This window comes from Taudactylus pleione, unplaced genomic scaffold, assembly GCF_031769625.1.
Source record: "Taudactylus pleione unplaced genomic scaffold, aTauple2 ptg001497l, whole genome shotgun sequence".
Taxonomy (NCBI): domain Eukaryota; kingdom Metazoa; phylum Chordata; class Amphibia; order Anura; family Myobatrachidae; genus Taudactylus; species Taudactylus pleione.
Window position 1 is genome coordinate 951,826 of NW_028285895.1, and position 24,386 is coordinate 976,211.

A 24,386-nucleotide genomic window follows, 5' to 3' on the forward strand; every position below is an offset into this window, starting at 1 on the left:
TCACTCACGCGATGTCTCCTCCTCCGCCTCCCCCACCCCTCCTCACGTCTTTTACCCTGTTCAACCCTCTCACAGACAGCCCTGGTAAAGATGCTAGTCTCTTAGGTAGATAAACTCTTTGTGCAGGCTCAGAACAGTTTCATTTTCACCACATTATTAAATTAAATGCGGAACAATTAAAAATTCCGGTTTATGTCGCAGTGTAGCTTGTAAAAACGAGTGGCAAGCCCAGGTGACTGCAGTCATATTAAGTTTTTTAAAGGCACACCTATAGCCCACGTGATCTCAATTAATTAGTTCCACTATAACATACTTGCCAACTCTCCCTGATTGTCAGGGAGACTCTCTGAAATAGTAGCAATCTCCCTGACTCCCTGAAGTGTCTAGCAATCTCCCTGATTGCACCTTCCCCCAATATGAAGCTGTTATATAAAAGAAGAAACAGATATGTACATTCAAATGGGATCATTAATATCATTTCCCTGCATTGGTTATATAAGGCACAATGATCCCTATGGCTATAGACATTTTCTAAAAAGTATCAGTGTATTTTCAACAAAATGTAGATCTTACTAAGGGCCCCATTTACAAACGAAATATAACCCCTTTAGCGCTCGCTAAAGGGGCTTATACCTTCTTGCTGTATTTAGTAAACAGCGGTAATCTTAGATCACCGCTGTTTGTACAGCATCGCTCTCGCCATCTAAAAGATGACGAGAGCGATGCGGGCCCCACTGCCGGCAATGGAGACCCGGCGGTGCCTTTCCGGCTTCAATGAAGCCTTCCAGGCACTGCCGGGTCTCCCTGTCATGTACATGCGCAGACGGACCATCGCGCATGCGCATGACCCTGGAGCCCCGTCGCTGGCATCGTTAGGCTGCCAGCAGCCCAGCAGAGGACCTCGTCGAGGACGAGGATTCCGCTGGACTTTGCGGGACCTCGCCGGAGGGGTAAGTATTACTAAATACCAGTGGAATTTTAGTTTGTATCACAGTGATACTAAACGAAAATTCCCGCTGGTATTCCCCTTCGTTTGTACAAGGGGCCCTAACTGCTTCAGGATTTATTTACTTTTGGATGTAAGTAAACTTTATGACACGCCTCTTAGATGTAGCAGCACATGCCTATCACATGTATGACATGACCTCTCAGATGTATTTGCAGTTACCCCAAAAAACTGGAGTTTTCTGGGAATAATCCACAATTATTTATTGATAAATGGGTCCCTATGTGTCTGGACTCTACATGTAAATACGCTGTTTTCAGACAGACCATTTGCACCAGCGATAGGGCTGTTTCGAGTGTGCACTGATAATGGTGGCAGCTATGAGACTAAACTTACAGATAGCGGTGGTCCGGCTGCAGAGCTGACTACAACTCAGAATACGGAAAAATATCTGCATTTAGTTGTGAGCATGCAATGTGGGTGCAATTATGGCCCCTTAATGTACAGTACATGCATATTACATCCTGTTTATACTTAATTCACCATGTATTGAGCAGCGCTTAGGCAAACAGTAATTATATCAGCATATAACGCTGGGGGACTTAGTAAATGTGTTAAACATCTACAGCTCTGGTTACAGAACATCCAGAGAGCCACAGGTTAATGCCGACTACAGTGAAGATAACAGATAGGGGTCCATTGTGTAAAGAAACGTACAGGTCATGACTCTGTCAGTTGTTATTGTAGATGAATAGCACCCAGTGCCTCACCCCCTCCTCTTACACTAGCTGAAAGATAGAAAAGTTGGAACCCAACCAGAAAATCAGGGGAGGGGTACACTGTGCTTTCACCATTTCTACATATTTTTTTTTTTTAAACATAACTTTTGGACGTGTTCCATCCTTTGCCCCTAAACCCCTCCTTCCAGCTCCAGCAACCTTTCTATCCTAACAAAAAGTGACAGGGCTAAAATATTGTGTAATGACAGAAAAGAGTCAGATTTCTGTAAAACCTGTTCTACAACGGCTGGATTTTCTTATTTGTTAAAGAAAAAAAAAAAGTGTGCTCAGCGCGTGACGGATTAATGCTGTAAGTGCGCTTTCAATGGGTCTTACCATTTTAAAAACAACATTTAAGAAAATAAGATAACATCATAGATACAATGAAAAGCTAAGTCATTTCTTTAAAGGGGACTAATTAGTATTTTAACTTTCTTCCTTCACTATAATTAGCGGAAAAGTGAAACTGATTCAGTGGTCGATCTGACAGGGTGGGTGCTGCACAGATCCAAAAGCCAGTCAGGGTCAGGACTGCCTGTCCTATACGTCAGGGTCAGCACTGCCTGTCCGATGTGTAAGGGTCAGGACTGCCTGTCCTATACGTCAGGGTCAGCACTGCCTGTCCGATGTGTAAGGGTCAGGACTGCCTGTCCTATACGTCAGGGTCAGCACTGCCTGTCCGATGTGTAAGGGTCAGCACTGCCTGTCCTATACATCAGGGTCAGGGTCAGCACTGCCTGTCCTATACGTCAGGGTCAGGGTCAGCACTGCCTGTCCTATACGTCAGGGTCAGCACTGCCTGTCCTATATACGTCAGGGTCAGCACTGCCTGTCCTATACGTCAGGGTCAGCACTGCCTGTCCTATACGTCAGGGTCAGGGTCAGCACTGCCTATCCTATACGTCAGGGTCAGGGTCAGCACTGCCTATCCTATACGTCAGGGTCAGGGTCAGCACTGCCTATCCTATACGTCAGGGTCAGGGTCAGCACTGCCTGTCCTATACGTAAAGAATTAAAACTTGGAAGTTTATTAAAATCTCTCTGAAAAGAAGACTTTCTATCGCTGTGAAGTAAAAGTTTCTTTCCGCCAGTGGTAAGAGTAATCTTACTGCTTTCCAGGCCAGTTAATTTATCAAGGAGCACATACGTGAACTCGGGCTTCCAGTCTCCATCATTTATTATTTTTTTTAAAGTAAAAAAAAAATAGATATTAATATTAATAAAGCAGTTTTTCCTGTGGGCATCCCTAGCAAATGCCATCCATGGTAACAGCTCTCCATGATAAATAGGATTCCTCATACTTTGCATGGGGAACAGAATGGCCTTGGTGAAGTCTATAGCTTCAGTTGATTAACTGTACCAAAGAGAGCTCCTTGTGTTGTCTCATATAGAAAATTATGGAGAACCGCATAATGATAAATTCATTAGCTGGCTTCTACGTGCCTAGGTTTTACTAAATACATTGAAGTCAACCTAAAGTGGAAACCAAATTTACTGCCCAATCTTCAGTAGAAAAAATGGCATGAAAGTCACAGGTTCACTCCACCCCCCTTCTATGCCATTCATGTGGCACTGGGTCTTGCTGAGGAAGCTCTGGCTACACTAGAGCCTGCAGCCCCAACCATCATCTCCATAAACTGTCACCACATCCAATTGGATGAAGCCAGATAACCAGTTGCCTTTCATGTTTAAAACTTCTTCAAACATTGAGTGCTGGATAATTATAAAATGAAGATGGCTGCACCATCCAGAAGGTAACACATTCCAGCAACCACTGTTCAGACATTTGTGTGTAACAAGAAAGAAAGAAAGAAAGAAAGAAAGAAAGTATTTGGCTATAATTTTCCTTTACCAGCATATCTCAGATAAACAACTATGTTGATAACATTCATTGGTCAATTCCTTCCTAACCCCAATTAAATTTAATTTTGCACATTGTTATATAGGGGCCTATTCATCATCACTTAATTGTCACAAAAGCAGGTGAAAAGCACATTTTCACCTGCAATTGTGATAATTAAGTATTCGGGCCATTCATTAAGAAGGTGAAGCAGGAGATATCACAGATATCTCCTACTTACCTTCTGTTTGCGGAATGGCCCGCTGTCCCCATACCCTAGTGTCACAGATATCTCCTACTTACCTTCTGTTTGCGGAATGGCCCGCTGTCCCCATACACTAGTATCACAGATATCTCCTACTTACCTTCCGTTTGCGGAATGGCTCGCTGTCCCCATACACCAGTATGGGGACAGAATTCATCAAGCTCCGAAAAATATGAGATATGGTAAGAACTTACCCTTGTTATCTCTATTTCTACGAAGTCCATAGGGTTCCACAGGATACCTTGGGGTATAGGTGTGACGTCAGTCGCAGGGCACCAAAGAGTTAAGCTTTCAGCCTCCCAGGATGCACTGGGTCCCCCTCCTATACCCCGCCCCCGAGCCAAGGCACCTCAGTTAGTTACCAAGCCATAGGCCGGAGGAGGAGAAGGAAGAGAGAGAACAAAGATCTGGACACATACAAGAATCACATTCTCACCAGAGGGAGACGGAAAACCGGTGACCAGAACAAAGCCCATCTGCAGCACAGGTGCGACAGGGCGGGAGTCCTGTGGAACCCTATGGACTTCGTAGAAATAGAGATAACAAGGGTAAGTTCTTACCATATCTCATATTTTCTACTTCAGGGTCCATAGGGTATCCACAGGATACCTTGGGGATGTCCCAAAGCAGTATCCTTTAAGGGTGGGGACGCTCCTGTGCTGAAAGGAGAATCCGCCGCCCGAAGGAAGCATCCTGAGAGGCGAAGGTGTCAAACCTGTAATACCTCACGAAGGTATGGACAGAGGACCACGTAGCAGCCTTGCAGATCTGGACTGCAGAGGCACCACGTCGAGCTGCCCACGAAGGACCCACAGACCTAGTGGAATGAGCCTTCACAGAAGGAGGAACCGGCAGGCCTTCATGAAGATAAGCTTCAGAAATAGCCATACGGATCCAGGCTGCCAAAGTTTGCTTTGAAGCAGGCCAACCCTTTTTACGGAAGCCATAGAGGACAAACAAAGCGTCCGACTTCCTAAACGAAGAAGTGCGGTCAACATAAGTCCCTAAGGCCCGCACAACATCCAAAGAGGCCTCACCCACGGAAAGACCCGGTGAGTTAAAGGCCGGAACAACGATTTCCTCGTTAACATGAAACTGGGAAACAACTTTGGGAAGAAACTCGGGCCGAGTGCGGAGCACTGCCCTGTTCCCATGAAAAACCAAGAAAGGGGGTCTACAAGAAAGAGCCCCTAACTCAGAAACACGTCTGGCCGAAGCAATAGCCAGAAGGAAAACAGTCTTAGCTGTCAACCATTTAAGATCCACTGAGCCCAGTGGTTCAAACGGCGGTCCTTGGAGAGCCCTCAGGACCACAGCCAAATCCCAAGGCGCCACAGGTGGAACAAAGGGCGGCTGAATGCGGACAACACATTGCATAAAGGTGCGCACATCCGGGATTGTAGCAATCCTACGGTGAAACCAGACAGACAGGGCCGAAACCTGTACCTTCAAAGAAGCAAGGCGAAGCCCATGATCTAGTCCCGCTTGCAGGAAGGCGAGAATCCGAGACAGACAAAACTCCCGCGGTGCATAACCTCTCGGTCGACACCACTGGAAGAACGTATGCCACACGCGATGGTATATCCTCGCGGAAGACGGTTTCCGAGCTCGCAACATGGTACGCACCACAGAGCTGGAAAACCCCCGAGACCTCAGCATGGCCGTCTCAACAGCCACGCCGTCAAAGACAGCAGAGTCAGGTCCGGGTGACAAGGACCCTGAGACAAGAGGTCCGGTCGTAGCGGCAACCGCAGAGGACTGTCCACGGACAGACCCTGAAGGTCTGAGAACCAGTGCCGTCTGGGCCACGCGGGAGCTATCAACAGGAGCGTCCCTCCTTCCTGTTTGAATTTCCGGATTACCCGTGGAAGAAGGGAGACCGGAGGGAACAGATATGCGAACCGGAACGTCCACCGGACGGACAGAGCATCCACCAGAGACGCCCCTTCGTCTCTTGTGCGAGACCCGTACACCGGCAACTTGTTGTTGTGCCGGGACGCCATGAGGTCGATCTCTGGAAGACCCCATCTGTCCACCAGTAGTTGAAAAACGTCCGGGTGCAGGGTCCATTCCCCCGGATGAACGTCCTGGCGACTTAGAAAGTCCGCCTCCCAATTGAGCACTCCCGGGATGAAGACCGCTGATATGGCCGGAAGATTGCGCTCCGCCCAAACCAGGATCCGAGACACCTCTACGAGAGCCGCCCGGCTTCGGGTTCCTCCTTGCCTGTTTATGTAGGCCACGGTGGTAGCGTTGTCCGACTGGACCTGTACCGGGTGACCCTGGAGAAACCGATGTGCCTGCTGGAGAGCATTGAAGACCGCACGGAGTTCCAAGATATTGATTGGAAGCTCCGCTTCTGTCGGAGTCCACCTGCCCTGGAACAGATGTGGATCCGAAACTGCTCCCCAGCCCCGAAGACTGGCGTCCATAGTCAACAGGACCCAATTTGGAATCCAGAACGGACGTCCCTCGCTGAGGTGGGTCGTCTGTAACCACCAAGCAAGGGACAGGCGAACCTCCGGGGTGAACACAATCGTCTGGGACTTCAGAGACTGAGGCAGTCCGTTCCACTTTGACAGGATCAGGTGCTGCAGAGGTCTGGAGTGAAACTGGGCATATTCCACCATGTCGAACACCGACACCATGGAGCCCAGTAACCTCATCGCCGAGTGTAGAGACACCTGGCGGCTGTGCAGACAACTGCGCACCCTTGACTGCAAAGCAGAGATCTTTTCCTCCGTCACGAAGATCTTTTGCTGTCCCGAGTCCAATAAGGCTCCAAGATGCAGAATCCTCCGAGACGGGATTAGAGTGGACTTCTGCCAGTTGATTAGCCAGCCGTGCCGTTGCAGCAGGGCAATGGTCAGGTCTAAGTGGCGTAACAGGAGCTCTGGAGATCCCGCCACCAATAACAGGTCGTCCAAGTACGGCAACATGCGGACTCCCTGCAGCCGCAGAGAAGCCGCCATGACCGCCATCACCTTGGTGAAGACACGTGGTGCTGTCGCTAGGCCAAAAGACAACGCCCGAAACTGGAAGTGGTCGCTGCGGATTGCAAACCTGAGGAACTGTTGATGGCGCAAAAGAATAGGGACATGCAGGTAAGCGTCCTGTATGTCCAATGACACCATGTAGTCCCCCGGTTCCAGCGCCAGAATGATGGACCGTAGGGTCTCCATCCGAAACTTCGGTACCCGCAAAGACTTGTTGAGTGCTTTGAGGTTGAGAATCGGACGATACGACCCATTGGGTTTCTGTACCAAAAAAAGATTTGAATAGAAACCCTGGCCCCTCTGGGAGAATGGAACAGGCACTATAACTCCAGCCTGGAGCATAGTGTGCAATACCTTCCGCAGCTCCGTAGCCTTGTTCCGGTCTGATGGTAGACCCGTGGTGAAGAATCGAGCCGGGGGTCTGTGCCGGAAGGAGAGGGCGTACCCGTGGGAGACCACCTCCAGAACCAAAGTGTCTGTCGTAGTGACCGACCAACACTGGGCGAACTGCAGCAGGCAGCCTCCCACCCTGGGATCCCCCAAAGGGAGGCCCGGACCGTCAGGCCGCAGGCTTGTCATCTGGCTTGGGGGCCGGACGTCTGCTACTCCATGCCTGCTTCCGGGGCTTGACCGATTTCCTAGGGCCAGCCTGACGAGGAAACGACTGTGGTTTGGGCCTGCCCTGGGCCCTAGATGACCGAAAGGACGATGGTCCAGAACCAGAAGCAGCAGCGGCCGACGGGAGACAAGCCGATTTGGCTGCCGCCAGCGTGGCCACAATCTTATCCAGATCCGGACCGAAGAGAACTTCTCCGGTAAACGGCAAGGCTTTCAGACCCTTCTTGGAATCTGCGTCCGCCTTCCAGGATCGCAGCCACAAGGTGCGACGAGCAGCTACCGCTGCTGAAGAAATTCTAGACACCAGAGTACTAATGTCTAGAGCCGCCTCGTTGATGTAAGTGGCCGAATCACGGAGATTGCCAATCAACTCCGCCTGTTCGGCCGGACAGTCGGAATCAAAAGAAGCCTCTAATGAATCCGCCCAGCGCTCCATCGCTCTGGCAACCCAGCAAATGGCCATAGCCGGCCGTGCTGCCCCCCCCCGCAAGGGAATAAGCGGACTTCAGGCAGATTTCCACATTGCGGTCCGTAGCATCCTTAAGGGAGGACATGGATGGCATCGGCAATGTGGCACTACAGACAAGACGGGTCACGTGAGAATCCACCTGTGGAGGGGATTCCCACTTAGCAAAATAATTATCCGCGAACGGATAAGCCACCGCCAGGCGTCTCTGCGGCTGGTATCTTTTGCCAGGCTGTTTCCACGCCTCCTCTAAATGGTCCACCAACTGACCCGAAAGAGGAAAGACTGTGGCATCGCCCTTCACATCTTTGAAAAAGGCATATTTAGACTTAGCCGCTGGGGGAACTTCGTCCTCAATCACCAAGGCTGTGCGGACCGCCCGAATAAGTCCAGGAATATATACTTTGGACTTAGCATCAGCGTCCTTAGTATGGAGAGGTTCCTGATCGTAAGTATCCAGAATCTCCCCATCATCAGACGTCCCTTCGATATCCTCATAAGGAGCGGACAGAGACGCCACCGGCCGTTTATGAGGCCGCATCACAGACTCCCCTTGCAATACATCCGACAAGTGATGTACAGAACTCGTCAGGGAGTTAACCCACGCTGGCTCCTGAGAAACCGGGAGCGGGGAAATAGGGAGACTGTGGGGTACCACCAATTGTCGTGGGAAACCCTGCATGGGTGACGACACCACAGACTGCTGGGACAAACCCATCGGAGTAAACGCGGGCTGCGGAGCTAACTGGCCCACTAATGCTGTTAGCGCCTGAGCGAAACAAGCCCAGGGCGGCTCCTGTACCGGTGCTGTAACCGTAAGAGGCCGCGCCATGGACAAACACTGCCGGCAAAGGCCCTCCGCGCTACCCTCCCCCTCCGCTAACGGTACTTTACACGTGGTACACTGTAGCCGGAGGGGAAAATCACTTTCAGACATGATGGCACCCCGTATGTGACCCCTCTCACCAATTATATATAAAATAGGCGAGAGACCACCCTGCAGCACCGCACCGCAAGGGCTTAGCAGAAAGAACAGGGACAGTAATAAAGCTGACAGTTTAGAGAAGAAAAGTTACAGGCAGCGCTAGCACAGTCACATACAATGCAAAGAAAATCAATTCCTGCACTAACAGCGCTGATCACTCAACTACACAGACACAGGGCCTGGTAGGACACAGCGCTGCATACACAGACCTGACCACAGCGGAGGAGAGGTATGCGGGGGGACCCAGACCACGAATGCTTCCGTCCAGTGCTTCCAGCAGCGTTCACCATGCGTTGGAGAAGATGGCCGCCGAGGAGCACAGAGGAGGCTGGCCTGGGGGAGGAGCGCTGACACAGGGCCAGTCAGCACAGTGCAGAGAGGGCTGTGTGCAGCGGGGGAGGCGCCGGCTGTGAGACAGGGAAGGCGCGCTCCCCTGGCATGCATTTAACCCCTGGGACGCCGCAGCGCTACCGCTCTGCTGCGGTCCGCTGTCCCAGGGGGTAGTGGAAGCGCAGGTTGGTCACCTGGCTCCACGCTGCAGCCAGTCCCCAGGGAGCCCCCTGCCTGGGGACTTAGGACCATGTGATCAGCGGGGACCCACCGCGGGACCCCTCTGCTTACCTCTGTCCCCCTTGAATCCGGCCATGGTCCGGAACATCTGGGGTCACCGCTAGCTGTGACCCCAGATGCCCACCAGCATCCCCGGATCAGTACCGGCGTTCTGGTACCGGCGGGGTGTAGGGAAGACAGCATGGACGTCAGGACTGACTGTCCATGCTGTTCATCCAGATGTGCAGCCACAGCTGCATGAAGAAAAAGCTTCAGGGGCTCTTCTAGCCCCCACTCCAACAGGTGCACCCGACTCCGGCCGGGCACCAAACTAAACTGAGGTGCCTTGGCTCGGGGGCGGGGTATAGGAGGGGGACCCAGTGCATCCTGGGAGGCTGAAAGCTTAACTCTTTGGTGCCCTGCGACTGACGTCACACCTATACCCCAAGGTATCCTGTGGATACCCTATGGACCCTGAAGTAGAAATATTATATTTTCGGAGCTTGACTGCAGGGGCATTCACCATCTTCAGATGGCGAATACCCCCGCTTGGGGTTCGCTACCCGCTCTTCCCTATGGGAAGTAGGTCCGGGTTGCGAGAAGGGATCCTTTCGGATCCCTCTGCCCCTGTCCAGCTCCTTCCGCCGGACGTCGGGGCTCTTGTGCGCATGCGTGACCTGTAGGTCGCGCATGCGCACCGCCGTCACTGCTCCGACAGGTCACTGCTCCGAAAAGGAGCAGTGAAGCCACTCGCGGGGGCAGCTGATTTCAGCTTTAGAATGTTAATTATCGGGGTCCGTTCGGACCCCGATAACTAACATCATGAATAGGCCCCATAATATGTTGTCTTTATTATAATGTAGGCAAGTGGTAGTGGTCTACCATCTCACATACAGGATCGGCTTTACAGATTTCCCCTCACACAAAATAGGCTCAAGAAAACAGTGGCAATATATTTGTCCGATCCGGTGAGAGCTGCTGGGTCAGGCCTCAGAATCAGTTACATGGCCAGCATGTCATTACTTAGGGTTTATTGTATCTATATACACTAATCACAGCAACGGAAAACCTTTTTCAGCTGCATTTACCATTAAAATATCGCCAGGGTAACTGTGCGGAGTGATACTGAGCTCCCTGGTGATGCTGGCCGGCAGCGGTAAGAAGGTTCTTACTGCTTTGCTGGTCAGTCCTGGCACCCTATGTGCTTGTGTGACACTTCTGTGCTGGGGTTGTAGTTTAAATCCCGGCTGTTGGGAAACCCGGTGCTGACATCCCGACTGCCGGCATTCCAACGGTAAGTAGTGGGGTAAGGGGGAGGGTTTAGAGTTAGGCACTAGCGGGAGGGTTAGATACTAGGGAGTGAGAGTTAGGGTTAGGCTGCGAGGGTGGGAGGTTAGGTGTAGGCTGTGGGGAGGGAGGGTTAGGAGTAGGGTTAGGTAACTTACCAACATGTGTCCGTATCCTAACCATGTCAGGATGCCGGCATCAGGATTCTAACCGCAGGGATCCCAAGTGCTGGCATCCCGTACCCAATCCCTGTGCTGGTTCACACGACATGAGCAAATGGAAGCAAGGCCTTACCATAAAAAAATCTAAAAGACCACCACTGGCAGCAGTTTACTGGACATACCACCTACACAGAGTCCTCAAATCGGGACTGCCCTGCCTAAGTTAGGACAGTTAGGAGGTATGGAACAACTAGTCCACCACAATAATTAGACTGGGCCCTAGAATGATGCTGTACAGTATATTTTGTTTTTCACTGAAAAATGTAATAAGTTTTGTTTCATCGTCCCCAAGGTCCTGGACTATGGTCAAACTCTTTGTCCCCATAGACTGTTGGGTCAGTCCTGCAGCAAAGTGAAGTTTCTAGTTCCTTCTTTGGGAGTTGTGTAGACGTATCGCTCACACACTGGATGCCTTGTACAGGTAAAGGGAAAGGATTTAAATACTGATGGTTTTCTTTATTTGTCTAAAGGCCGGAAAGTTAGAAGATATTTTTCCTTAGAAATACTGTTTTTGGATACATTACAATAGGAAATAATCACTGCTGAAAATACTGGGGTGCAGGAAATGTTCATTTTACAATTACTTTCCAGCTAGAGGAAGTCATTGAATGTAATTTGCTGCCAGTCTGTTCCAATTTTTAGACAATAACAACTATGGACCACCAATACATCCAGAGAGAAGGTGCGCATTTTTCCACCTTTGCAAAACCATATTATGCTGCAGAAAGGCAAATATAAAATACGTAGAGAGATATATATACAATTGAGGCTGATAGATGTACAAAGCGGCCTCCTACGTGCACAGAATTACATTTACACCCCTTACATCAAAGCATGGTTTGTCTAGGGACACGTCAACTCACTGTACCTGGATTTGCTCCTAATTCCAAATGTGACCCGTTATTGTTTTTCATACGATAAATCAGCCATTTTGTTATATAGGCAAATATTTATACACAGACAGGATGATCTGCTACAGGTCTATTCATTTTCAGATAGAGACAATTGGTAACATCTTATAAGAAGATAGAAAGCAAGTTAAAAAAAAAGTTACACATAAATATACTGTATATACTAAGTAGGGGTGAGCGGGTTCGGATTTCTGAAATCCGAACCCCCCCGAGCCCCCCCGATCCGAGGCAGATCCGAGTCAGGCTCGACTTTTCCCGCCTGACTCGGATCTGAAATCGAGGCAAAACGTCATCATCCCGCCTTCCGGGTCTCGCGGGTTTTGGATCCTATATAAGGTACCCGCGTCAGCGCCATTTTCTCACTCGGCTGTGGACAGTGAAGAGGGAGGGTGGGAGTTAGGGCTGGCTGGGCTGTGTAGTGTAGTGTAGTGTAGTGTAGTGCAGTGCAGTGTAGTGTTGTGCTGTGCTGTGCTGCTGTTGTCCATAGGGGCTGTGTCCACTACTTCAAAGTCCATAGGGGCTGGCTGTGTTGTGCTGTGCTGCTGTTGTTAATAGGGGCTGTGTCCACTACTTCAAAGTCCATAGGGGCTGGCTGGACTGTGTTGTGCAGTCAGTTCTCCATAGGGGCTGTGTCCACTCCAAAGTCCTGTGCAGTGTCCCAGTCCTAAAGGGGTGCTGTAGTGTTGTCCAGGGGGTGCTCTGTCCATCAGGGGTGCTTCCCCCAAGTGCTAAAAAAATTATATTTTTTCTGTGTTTGTGAATTGTGTGCGCAGTAGCCGCACGTGCATCAACAAAGTAGTGCCAAGCGTGCGCCTGTGTCATAAGTAAAGGGCCAGCTGGCTTGACCGTTAAAGGGTGCTGTAACCCCCAAAGTACACTCCAAACCAAATAAAAAAATATTTTCTGTGTTTGTGAATTGTGTGCACTGTGGCTGCACGTGCATCAACAAAGGAGCAGCGCCAAGCGTGCGCCTGTGTCCCATAAGTAAAGAGCCGGCTGGCTCATTTCTTAAAGGGTGGTGTTACCCACAAAGTGCACTAGTCTCCAGCAAAAATAAAAAAATATTTTCTGTGTTTGTGTGCGCTTTAGCCGCACGTATATATCAATATAACATAAATGGAGGACCAAACTTTCTCTGATAAAAATAAAATAGGGAAAGATCAAGAACCACTTCCTCCTAGTGCTGTTGCTGCTGCTGGGAGTTGTTCATCATCCCAGAGAGGAAGTAGGAACACCACTACTTTTACTAAACAATTGACCCTCCAACAGTCCCTAGCGATGAGGATGAAGTACGACAGCAGTCATCCTGAAGCAAAACGTATAACTGAGGCCTTGACTGCTATGTTGGTGTTAGACGTGCGTCCGGTATCCGCCATTAGTGCAGGGGGATTTAGACAATTGATGGAGGTAGTGTGTCCCCGGTTCCAAATCCCGTCTAGATTCCACCTGCATCCTCAAAGCAGCAGCGACAAGCGTGCGTCTGTCTGTTAAAGGGTGGTGTAACCCTCAAAGTGCGCTCCACAAACAATAAAACAATTCCTATTTTTTTTTCTGTCTTTGTGAAATGTGTGGGCTGTAGCCGCACCTGCACCCTTAAAGCAGCAGCGACAAGCGTGCGTCTGTCTGTTAAAGGGTGGTGTAACCCTCAAAGTGCGCTCCACAAACAATAAAACAATTCCTATTTTTTTTATGTGTTTGTGACTTGTGTGCGATGTAGCCGCACATGCATCCTTAAAGCAGCAGCGACAAGCGTGCGTCTGTCTGTTAAAGGATTACATCGGTGACAGCATCCAAGTAGGCATGTCAGACAGTCCGTACCTGTACTGGCAGGAAAAAGAAGCAATTTGGAGGTCCCTGTACAAACTGGCTCTATTTTATCTGAGTTGCCCCCCCTCCAGTGTGTACTCCGAAAGAGTGTTTAGTGCAGCCGGGAACCTTGTCAGCGAAAGGCGTAGGAGGTTGCTTCCACAAAATGTGGAGAAGATGATGTTCATAAAATGAATTATCAACTCTTCCAGGGAGACCAGCCTCCAAAACGTACAGAGGGACCTGTGGTTGTGGATTCCAGCGGGGACGAATTAATACTCTGTGAGGATGAGGATGTACACAACACTGAAGAGGGTGAGGAATCGGTGGATGAGGACGACATCTTGCCTCCGTAGAGCCAGTTTGTGCAGGGACACATTAATTGCCAGCTTGTTTTGTGGGGGCCCAAACGAACCAATCATTTCAGCCACAGTTGTGTGGCAGACCCTGGCGCTGAAATGATTGCTTTGTTAAAGTGTGCATGTCCTGTTTATACAACATAAGGGTGGGTGGGAGGGCCCAAGGACAATTCCATCTTGCACCTCTTTTTTTTCTTTGCATTATGTACAGTTTGGGGCCTAGTTTTTCAAACTGCCATCCTGTCTGCCACTGCAGTATCACGCCTAGATGGGTCACGTGTTTGTGCCGCCCACTCGTGTCGCTTAGCATAGTCATCCAGCTACCTCGGTGCAACCTTTTGGACATAAAAACACTATTGTGAGGTGTGAGGTGTTCAGAATAGACTGGAAATGAGTGGTAATTAAGGTTATTGAGGTTAATAATAGCATAGGAGCAGAAAAAGCAACACATTCTGTGATTTTAGCTGTTTTTATGCTTTTTGAAAAAAAAATACAGATCCAAAACACAAAACCCAGAACCCAAAACACGGAAGGGTGGTTTTGGCAAAACCAATCCAGATCCAAAACACGAAGAAAGATCCAGATCCAAAACCAAAACACGAAAAGTGGCCGGTGCACACCCCTAATACTAAGGGGTTTATTCATCATCACTTATCTTCTACAAAAGCAAGTAAAAATTAAGATTTTCAAATATTTAATTAAAATTAAGTGCCGGGGTTATTCATCATTCTTGTAACGCAGGAGATATCACTGATATTTCCTGGTTGCAATTATCCCCCGATACTTTCCGCATAGTATGGGGATGTGGAAATTATTTAATTCATCAGGTTGTGAAAAAAATTTTTTTTCGAAACTCGACGGGGAAACTGTACCCCACCCTGAGATGACGTATGATGATAGTCTTCTCCAGCTTGCAGCAGAGGTATCTTTTCAGATCCCTCCCGCTTTGTCTCTGCTGCTCCATCTCCATCCCTTCTCCCCTCCGTCCTTATTACCTGCAGCCTGCATGACTAGGAACACTGGCAGGCTAGAAGGAGAGCGATGTGGGGACACTGACGACAGGCATGGGAGAGAGGGGGCAGCAGGGGACAGACCGGCTATACTGAGGAGAGAGATGGGAGAGAGGGAGCTGTGGGCAGCCTAGCTGTACTGAGGAGAGCAATGGGAGTGAGGGCTGTGGGCCGCGGGGGAAAACCGGCTGTGCTGAGGAGGGGCAGACCGGCTGTACTGAGAAGAGCAATGAGAGAGCGGGCAGCGTGGGACAGACCGGCTGTACTGAGGAGACGGATGGGAGAGGGGGCTGCAGGCACTGCCAGGAAGTGGGGGACAAACTGGGAGTTCTGCATAGAGGATGGGAGAGGGGGCTGTGTGCAGCGGGGGACACTGAGCGGGGGTCCTGCATAGAGGGATGGGAGAGACGGAGGACACTGAGCAGGGGTCCTGCATTCAGCTGCAGATTCAGTGAATATCATTGGCACAACAAGGGAAAAGGTGTAAAGTTTCTCACTTCCGAAACGTTGCAGCTTTTCAAAAGTGATACTTTTGTTAATGAGGCGTGATGAATGCCTCCAAACAGTTTTTTAAACTCGTAGTGAGTTTAAAACATAATTATCACTAGTGATAATTATGTAATGATGTATAGACCCCTAATAACACATTACTGAGCACAAAGAAAGTCCAAACTATATGTAAGTAATGTACAATATTAAAGTCCAAAGTTTTGGATGGCAGCTTCTCCTTATCAAAATTGGAACCAGCAGCAAGTATATGTAATAAAAAGATAAGAATTGGGATGACAGAACAATTAAATCGTATAGACAGAAAGTCATATATGTCAATGTTATGTGTACATCGATACAAGAAAATAGGACTTTTCTGAATGCAGCTTATGTTATGTGAAAACTCTGATCTGTGGAAAAACGCCAAGTACAGTACAAGCCAATCTGGTATAGAATTGTTATGCAAAGCAAAAAGACAATATGCATGGAAAGCCTACCTACATGTTATGTTGTAACGTTTTGACGAAACGCAAAGGTTGGCCTCCCATGTGGTATTGTCTTTCACTACCTCTGTCTACTGGACTAACCACACCACTTGCTGTCCCTGGTAGTTTGTCTCTCTGGAAACTCTACAAAAGCTTCTTAATTCTTCTATATTGTGAGCCGTTATATTTTTGCCTACTGCCTTTAATAAATGTACATAACAGTTCTAACCATATTGGCCGGTACTTGGCCTGTGTTATTTTCTCCATATCAGAGTGGTTACAGGTGATCTAATTTCACAAGAATCTGACAATCTGGCAAGGACCTTAATGACATACGTTGCATTCAGAAGGCATATTTTCTTATTCCAAAACTATTTAATCTGTACATGCTACACTAGGAGCACTCTCTTATCGCTTTGGTTAAAATACTGTAAATCATAATTTACCCTCTGTAAGTGAAGTCTGTGAAACTGATCTCCAATGCACTGTAACTTGCGTGCAATCCGCCTCTCGGCGCTCTGCTCCTGCCTCTGATGTTCAGTCTCCTCTCCAGATCGCACAGCTGTAGCTGCAGGATGGTGTAAGAGGTACCCTGCATTTCCTAGAACACACAGAAAGATAAAACATACAACAATATTTAAAGCTTAACTCTGTAAAATAACAAAATTTTATATTATTAACTACTGTAGGTTTAAAAAGAAAGCTAAATCCCTACTTTATGCATAATGGTCAGGTCTAAAGTAAATTGTATGGCTGTTGGTCCAACAGTCTTTCCTCCAGAGAGGGCAATCTGGAGGAAAGGGTTCAGCAATTTCTGGTATTGAGTCGTTACTGTATGGAATTACGCTATACAGAGGTCAACAGGATTTAAATTTTTTTTAATATAACATTCTAAAATAACTTTTGACAGACTGTCATATCATATTGCGTTATTCTATTTCATACACAAAGATGGCACAACTGGCTGTATTGTGGCATGTGCTCCAGCTATTGACATCAGCCTCTTTGTAGAACGACTGCGTCATGGCAGCATGGAAGATGCGTCTCAGAATGCAATATGCAATCAGTATATAAAAAATGAGTCTAACTTTAGGGCATAGATATGCTGCCACATATGTCACTGGGTGATCTAGAGCTACCCGTCTTAGGCAGAAGTGAGAGGGAGCGCTGGGTCACTGATCAGATGAAGACTGGGATAGAGATGTACCCGGGTTGCCACCACCTGTGTTAGATGGGGAAGCAGTTGGGAAGCCAATGGACAGAATCCCGACCGTCGGCTTCCCGACTGTCTAATCCCGGCAAGGGTTAAATGACAGGTGTCGGGTTAGGCACCCCTAAGGGAGGGTTAGGGGATAGAATATGTTAGTCAATACTTACCTTTTGACGATCGGGATTTTCACTGCTGCCGGGATTTGAACCGCCGGCCATGCTGAATCCGTTAGATGCCACCAAGTACTAATATATTTCTTGAAGTCTTATTATTATTTTACCCTGAAGCATATAGATATTTTTATTTTCCTTACTGTTAATAAAAACCTTTCCATGGGTGAAATTAAATTCCTTCCTTTTTTCGGTCAAGTATAGTTTGGAAAAAATGTGTGGAACTATAGAAGTGGGACAAAAACTAACCAAATGTAATTTTGTTGATAGATTTTGTGGTCTATTTAGCAAAGAGATAACACTATAATCAGAGCTTTCTCTGATGTGAACTGGGGGCACTGAAATGTGTTTAACATAGGTTTCGTATGATATCTCGGCAGCTGAAATACCAACAGAGGAATCCCGATGAGGAGAGATCCCGTCAGTAGAAGGTAAGTAGTTTAATCCTACCCCTGTCCCCCCCTAACCCTCCCTTGGTGGTGTCTAATCCTAACACTCCAGGGGGGGTGCCTAACCCTAACCTCCCCCCAGTGTTGCCTAACCCTAACCCCCCTCCAAGCAGCCTAACCCTAACACTCCTGGGGGGGTGCCTAACCCTAAGTCCCCCCCGGGATCCCTAAACCTACCCCCCCCCGCACAGCTACTACTTACCTCTCCTCTGTGTCCTTACTTTAAGTGGTGCCCTGGTTTTTGCCATGCGTTAATCTCACTGCTGCCCAGCTATTACAAGTGCTGCTCTAGAATAATGTGAGCAACAGATTTCCCAAAGAAGGTTTCTATCTGTTCCTCCCACAGTAGAAAACCAGCTTAATGCATCGGTACGTGACAACCATGTGTTCTAATAGACACAACACTATTTGTACATCGTTTGGCAGCCACATCCCCTGCATTGTGGAAGACACATAGCTAGTGTGCTGATCCTGGCATACGGCCAGTGTCCCTAATTAGAACCACATTATTTTCCATTTCCAGGTTCTATCAGCAGCCTTGTGCCAATGATAATTCCACAGACTTGTCTCTGTGCACTGATAGTCACATTTGCACTAAAAAAAACTGTGGGAACCACTGCAGTAAAAACTGAATTATATTCAGTTACAAATATGTGGGCTACATATTATTTTGGGTGTCAATGGACACAGAACTTTTATCATTGCCAGTAGACCCATTTTGTGGACAGCCATACGGCAGCCAATCTGAAAAGACAGAGTAAGTTATAATCTTCTTATCAAAGGGCGAATAGAAAACTATGGCGGACATGGTGTTATTATGTGGCGTATTACAGAGAGTAAACAGAGACTACTGCCAGTAACATGCATGATTCAATACTCGCATTGGAGATAAAAATAAAATAGTACAAATCTGCACCAGATGCAGGAAAGTGCTAATATGTACAGCAGGAGCCATGCTTATTACACCACTACATTTATCTAAGTTTTCCATCTTGAAAGATGTCAACAATGAATGTCAGGTCTCAATTAATAATTATAATAATTTAAAATATAATCCTGTTTTGTACATTGCTTTTCACCAACTTTGTAACTGCCAAGCATACTAAAACCTCTTTGTAAAGTAAAAGTGAACCTGAGAACCGCATGAACAATTGTACAGTAGATCTGGAAAAGAGCAGCCAGAGAATTTGCTTTGCAGCTGGTGCCCCCGAAGGAAGATTTGAGTGTATATATTGGTGTATCCATTTCTGCACTAGAATAATAGAGCTGCCAGCATCTGAATAGGCGTTCCAAAGACACGTTGCTGCTGGGCAATTGATTTCAATCACTTTATCACGTCCTGTGCAGTCTCCTAGTCCCGAACGATATTGTTTAGTGAAGATGATTAAATTTTTTTTTTTGTAATTGAAAAACTCACCAGTGATAAAGATTCATTTATAAATCCCACAGAAGGACAAGTAATGAGAAGTGCACCTTAACACACAAAATAATAAAAAGAGTACTTAACATTGGGTCAATATTTACAAATAGGGGCAGAAGACAGAGATAAATGGGTGATTGTATGGTTGGGCTGAACAGTGCAAAAACAAGATTTGAATAGCAATATTCAAGGTTCGGTATATATATATATATATATATATATATATGTTCGACAGTCACAATGTCAACGTTAAGCAAGTCTACACGGATGTTATGTCAACATTATGGGTGGGAAGTACTAAGTATCGCATCCGCAATGCAGTACATCCCACTTGTCTTCGGGTACAGACCGTGGTTCATTATTTGGTACTATGAACCAAGAATATCGCAAAGGAACAGAGAGACTTCCGGGTTTAACACCCAGAAGTCCTTCTGGCGCCCTTCTGCGCAGAAGGCCACGGGGGGTGATGGGAGGGTGCCGATCGTATCCCCCCCAAGGGGGAGCGTCCAGGATAGAAGCCCATAGTCTTTTATTGGGTAATGTCACCTGAACGAAACGGTGCTTAGTACATTTGGGGAATGCGGTAAAACCCCCGAAAACCGCTAATTTTTCGGGGGGTTTACCGCATTTTCGCCTTTAGAACATCCCGCCCTAGGTCATGTCAACATTGTTAGCATGTCGACAGTGGTTTTCATCTGATTCTGTCCCTAACCCTAACAGTAATCCTAACGCTAACCCTAATGGCAACCCTCCATGCATGTGACGACATTTATGATGTCGACCTTCCGCTGCTGTCGATATTGTGAATGGCAGCATGCTAAACAAGTACCAACACTTGGACAGGAGGGAATAGTCATTTCCACTCCACTTTATTATTGCACCAACTCTGGATAAGATATTAGTGGGCATATTTACTAAGAGCAACCAATCAGATTCTAGATTATTATCCTCAAGAAGGTGGTAGATAAATGATAAGAAGAATCAGTCTGGGGCTGATTCAAAGCTGCGCACACGTTGTCAGTAATTGACATAAATCTGGATATTCGCCCATAGGCAGAGTTGCATGCATCTATGTGGCCACACTGGCCCTATCTATCCTTTTGCAGCCATCATCATTATCCGCACACGTTTGCACCAGCATTATACCTGGTGCAACAGAGCCATCCGAGATCAGACCAGACCTCTGCGTACGCTCAGGACAATATAGCTCCGATTTTCGCCTACACACCCACATCATGCCATACGTGCGAACTCCCAGTTGCTGCCCACAACGTTTGAAAACCCCACTGCCGCCCACTCACAACCATTCATGTGTAAATAGAGAAGTAACAGAATTGCGTGTGCCTCTGAATCATTTCGTACGCTACACATAGCATGAGCAGTGCTAAATATTGCAAGATCCAACTGCGAACCAGAGTTGCGATCCATAATAGAAATGGAGTGTGTATTTGTTCAAGAAGTGGTGCACTTGGGAGTTGGTGCTGAGCTGCTGTTATGGGTCGATCCCCTCTGCATCAATCTCTCTATCCACAGTACAAATTTCCTCCAACAACACTATTTGAGTAATCCAAGAGAAAAAATATTTGTTTTGTATTTATTTTCAAAATATTAATTTGCACTATGATAAGAGACCAGGGGGTGTAATTACTAAAGTGAGAGTTTTTACAAGTGGAGATGTTGCCTATAGCAACCAATCAGATTCTACTTAACATTTAACTAGCACCTTCTAGAACATAATAGCTAGACTCTGATTGGTTGCTATGGACAACAACTCCATTTCTAAAAACTCTCACTTTAGTAAATATACCCCCAGGAGTGCACAACTTTTTTTGGTCTTTTAACCACATTGGAAGACTACAATTTTTTTTAAGCAGCTCCAATAAAATGATGGTAGCTTAAAATTTACACATTTATATGAATAGGATAAAAGTGTTGCATGTGTCTTTGTTCAAGCATCAAACGTGCATAAAAAAAATGTGGGGATAAACTTTACTGCGATCAGTACACTTCATAACATGTACAAATAACAAGAAAATTCTAGAAGAGAGTACACTGATACAACAAAGAGAACATACACAGTGGTAATTTATGATGCAGTGTCACCTACTGGGCCTGATTCAGACCCGCTCGCGAGCGCTATGCGCTCGCAAGCGGGTCGATGGTGGCCCAGTGCGCATGCGCACGACAGAGCAGGCTCCGTCATGCACATGCGTGAGACCCGGATAGCAACGGGCAAACCGTCGCTCCGGGTCTCGTACCAAAGAGGGCGTGCTGTCGATGTTGAGTGACAGCACGCCCCCTTTGGTGGGCGGGCCGGGGGCGTGCCTTCCCAGACGGAGGTGTTCCCATGGCAACGCCTACCGTCTGGGGCCGGCCCCACTGGCACTCTATGCAAGCGACCAGGAGGCCGCTCTAAAAAAACAGAAGGCCGGCCCTGATTCAGAGCGAGCGCTCTGTCAGAGCGTCCGGCTCTGAATCAGGCCCACTGACCCTTCAGTATAGCTTCTCAAGTAATACTTAGTGTGGCTTTTATCTCAAGAATAATCTCCAGGAATGATGTCATGTAAATGTATATATATATATAAATGTGTGTATCAACATGGTTTCTAGGCAGTGTCCTGTATTTGACCTGTAGGAATACAAAGCTTGGAGGAGATTGGTCTTCCTGGAACCAGGCATCTAGATAACCATCTCTTCTCTCTACAGGCCATAAAGTTTGGGGAGAGATACATCCTTAATGCAGATGGTCAGACCTGGTCAAGCCAGGTCATGGGATATAAAATCCTTTAGGAGGGAGATGACAGGAATGTAGGGTATGTTACCTGCTTATTGGTTTCTAAAGACCCCTTCACACTGTTTCAAGACCCCTACTTCCTATAGACAATATGGAAGGGTGTGGCCGATTTCTTAATGCCCAGTGTACAGCAATGAAAGAGTGAAAAACCCAAAGGTGGGGGCTAGTGCAGCTGTAAGGGTATAACTATGCATCTCCCTCAGTGATAAGTGTTCTTGTGCCCAAGGAGAGTCCTGACGACTGGCCAGAATCCAATGCTCCTGTGTCTCCTTCACGACTGAGTCTAGATGTAAAGACTCTGGGTTCTTTTTCATTTTTAATTCCTTTTACTTTCTGAAACCTATTTGTGATATATTTGTATTGTCCATATTTGTACTACCTTTTTCTGTAATCAATAACCTTGGAAATATTTTTCGGATTAAACATTCTTAATCCAGTGTATTCTTCGTGTTCTTGTCGAATTCACGAGCCTGTGAGGTCAAAGCTACGTACCTATATGTAAGTGAGTGTGCATATTGAGATTTAAGGGGAGAACCTAACGTCTCCCGTTAACTTCGTTGGTGGTGGCAGAACCGTGTTAGAGTAACCGCACGTGCTGAGGTAACCATAAGTCACTGGTGGCGATTCTCAGATTGAGGTATCTGGAGAATCGGCCGGCTGGTCGTGACAAATTGGTGGCAAGCGGTGGGATGATGATAATTTTTGTTTTTATCACAAGAACTTAAGTGAATTAATGGTGTGTGATTCTTGAGAGAAACTACATCATAAATTCACTGGAGAATTACGCTCAAGGTTTAGATTTTAAACGGACATACATAGCAAATAGTTTCTGTTCCCCCCCCCCCCCCCTCTCTTGTTTTTCTTTTCTATTTTATTTGGCAATTAGGTCCAGAATGACCACAGAGTACCTGCAACAGAAAAGAGATGACCTTGTGGCCATGTGTATGGAGAGAAACATTGCCTGGAAGGGCCAGAACAAGGATCAACTGGCCCAATTACTCCAAGTGGCGGATCAGAATCTTGCTGCTGAAGGTGGCCAGACAATGGACAACCCTGCTGCAGAGGCGCAATCTGTACTGGACCTTACAACAGATGCACAGCGGGGGTCGGACACCTCTGCTGGGTCAAGTGAGTCTGCACTAGAGAGTTTCCTTCAAACTGCTGACAGGCATATGAAGGACAGGGACACTGCCACAACTCTGCAGCTGATGCAGCAGTTCCAAACGTCTGCGGACAGGGAAGCTGCTGGACGCCGAGCTGACCAGGAAGCTGCTGAGCGGAAGGCAGTCCGAGAGGCTGAGGCTGCGGAGCGCCAGGCTGCGGCTGAGGAGCGCCAGGCTGAACGCGTGTTCCAGCTGGAGATGGCCAGACTCCGCGGACAGAATGCCACCTGTGAACCGGGTAGGAAAAAGCCCTGGCATGATCAATTTACTGTATTGGAGAAGGATGGTGACCTCGATACGTTCCTGAGGGGGTTTGAAAAGACTTGCCGACAGTTTGCACTGGACCCCAGTGAATGGGCAAGTTATTTAACCCCTGGGCTGAGAGGAAAAGCTTTGGAGGCGTTTGCAGATCTTCCCCAGGAACTGGATGATGATTATGCTGCGATTAAAAAAGCCTTGTTACAGCGTTTCAACATCACCCCTGAGGCTTATCGACAAAAGTTCCGAGACTCAAAGCGCAGTCCCTCTGATACCTATGCGGGACTGTTAGCGCAATTGTCAACCCTGTTGCATCAGTGGGTTGATGGATTGCAGGTGACGGACTTCGACAAACTAAAGGACCTTATTCTCCAGGAACAGTTCCTCGCACTGTGTCCAGCGGAGGTCAAAGAGTGGGTCCTGGATCGGGAACCCAAAACGTCTCAGGAGGCTGCCAGCCTGGCAGACAAGTACACCAGCACTCGGGCTTCTGTGGTGAAGAAGAGCTGGGGGATGCCAGGACAAGCGGCATGGGGAGAGAGACGACCCGGAGGATCACCCCCGCGGTACCCTGCAAAACCAGCTGCTGCTGCACCTTTTGGGGGGGGGCGGGGGGAAAATCTGTTTTGGCAACTGGCCGCAGGTGTTTTACATGCAATGAGCTGGGGCACATCAGTGTCGATTGCCCCAAGAAGAAAAGATCAACACCCGCTCCTGTGAGTGGCCCGGCAGGGAAACCTGTGCCAGCCATCCTGTGTGTGGAAGGGCCCCAAGGACACCCCTGGGACAATCTACAAGCGGTCCAGGTAGGACACCAAGTTGCACTTGGGCTATTAGACTCTGGCTCAGACCTGACTCTCATCCACCCAGCCTTAGTGGGTCCCGAGGATATTATTCCAGGGAAGACTAT

At 47.8% G+C, this 24,386-nt stretch overlaps 1 protein-coding gene across 1 annotated transcript in view; it reads right to left on the reverse strand.

Annotated features, from left to right (window-relative positions):
- Positions 1-24,386, reverse strand: part of LOC148442467 (bcl-2-modifying factor-like) — a 107,344-nt gene that overhangs the window by 38,838 nt on the left and 44,120 nt on the right. The window contains exon 3 of the mRNA XM_088463917.1: positions 16,459-16,613. Within this exon, the coding sequence (XP_088320043.1) occupies positions 16,459-16,613 (155 nt within the window). The remainder of the gene's footprint in view (positions 1-16,458; positions 16,614-24,386) is intronic.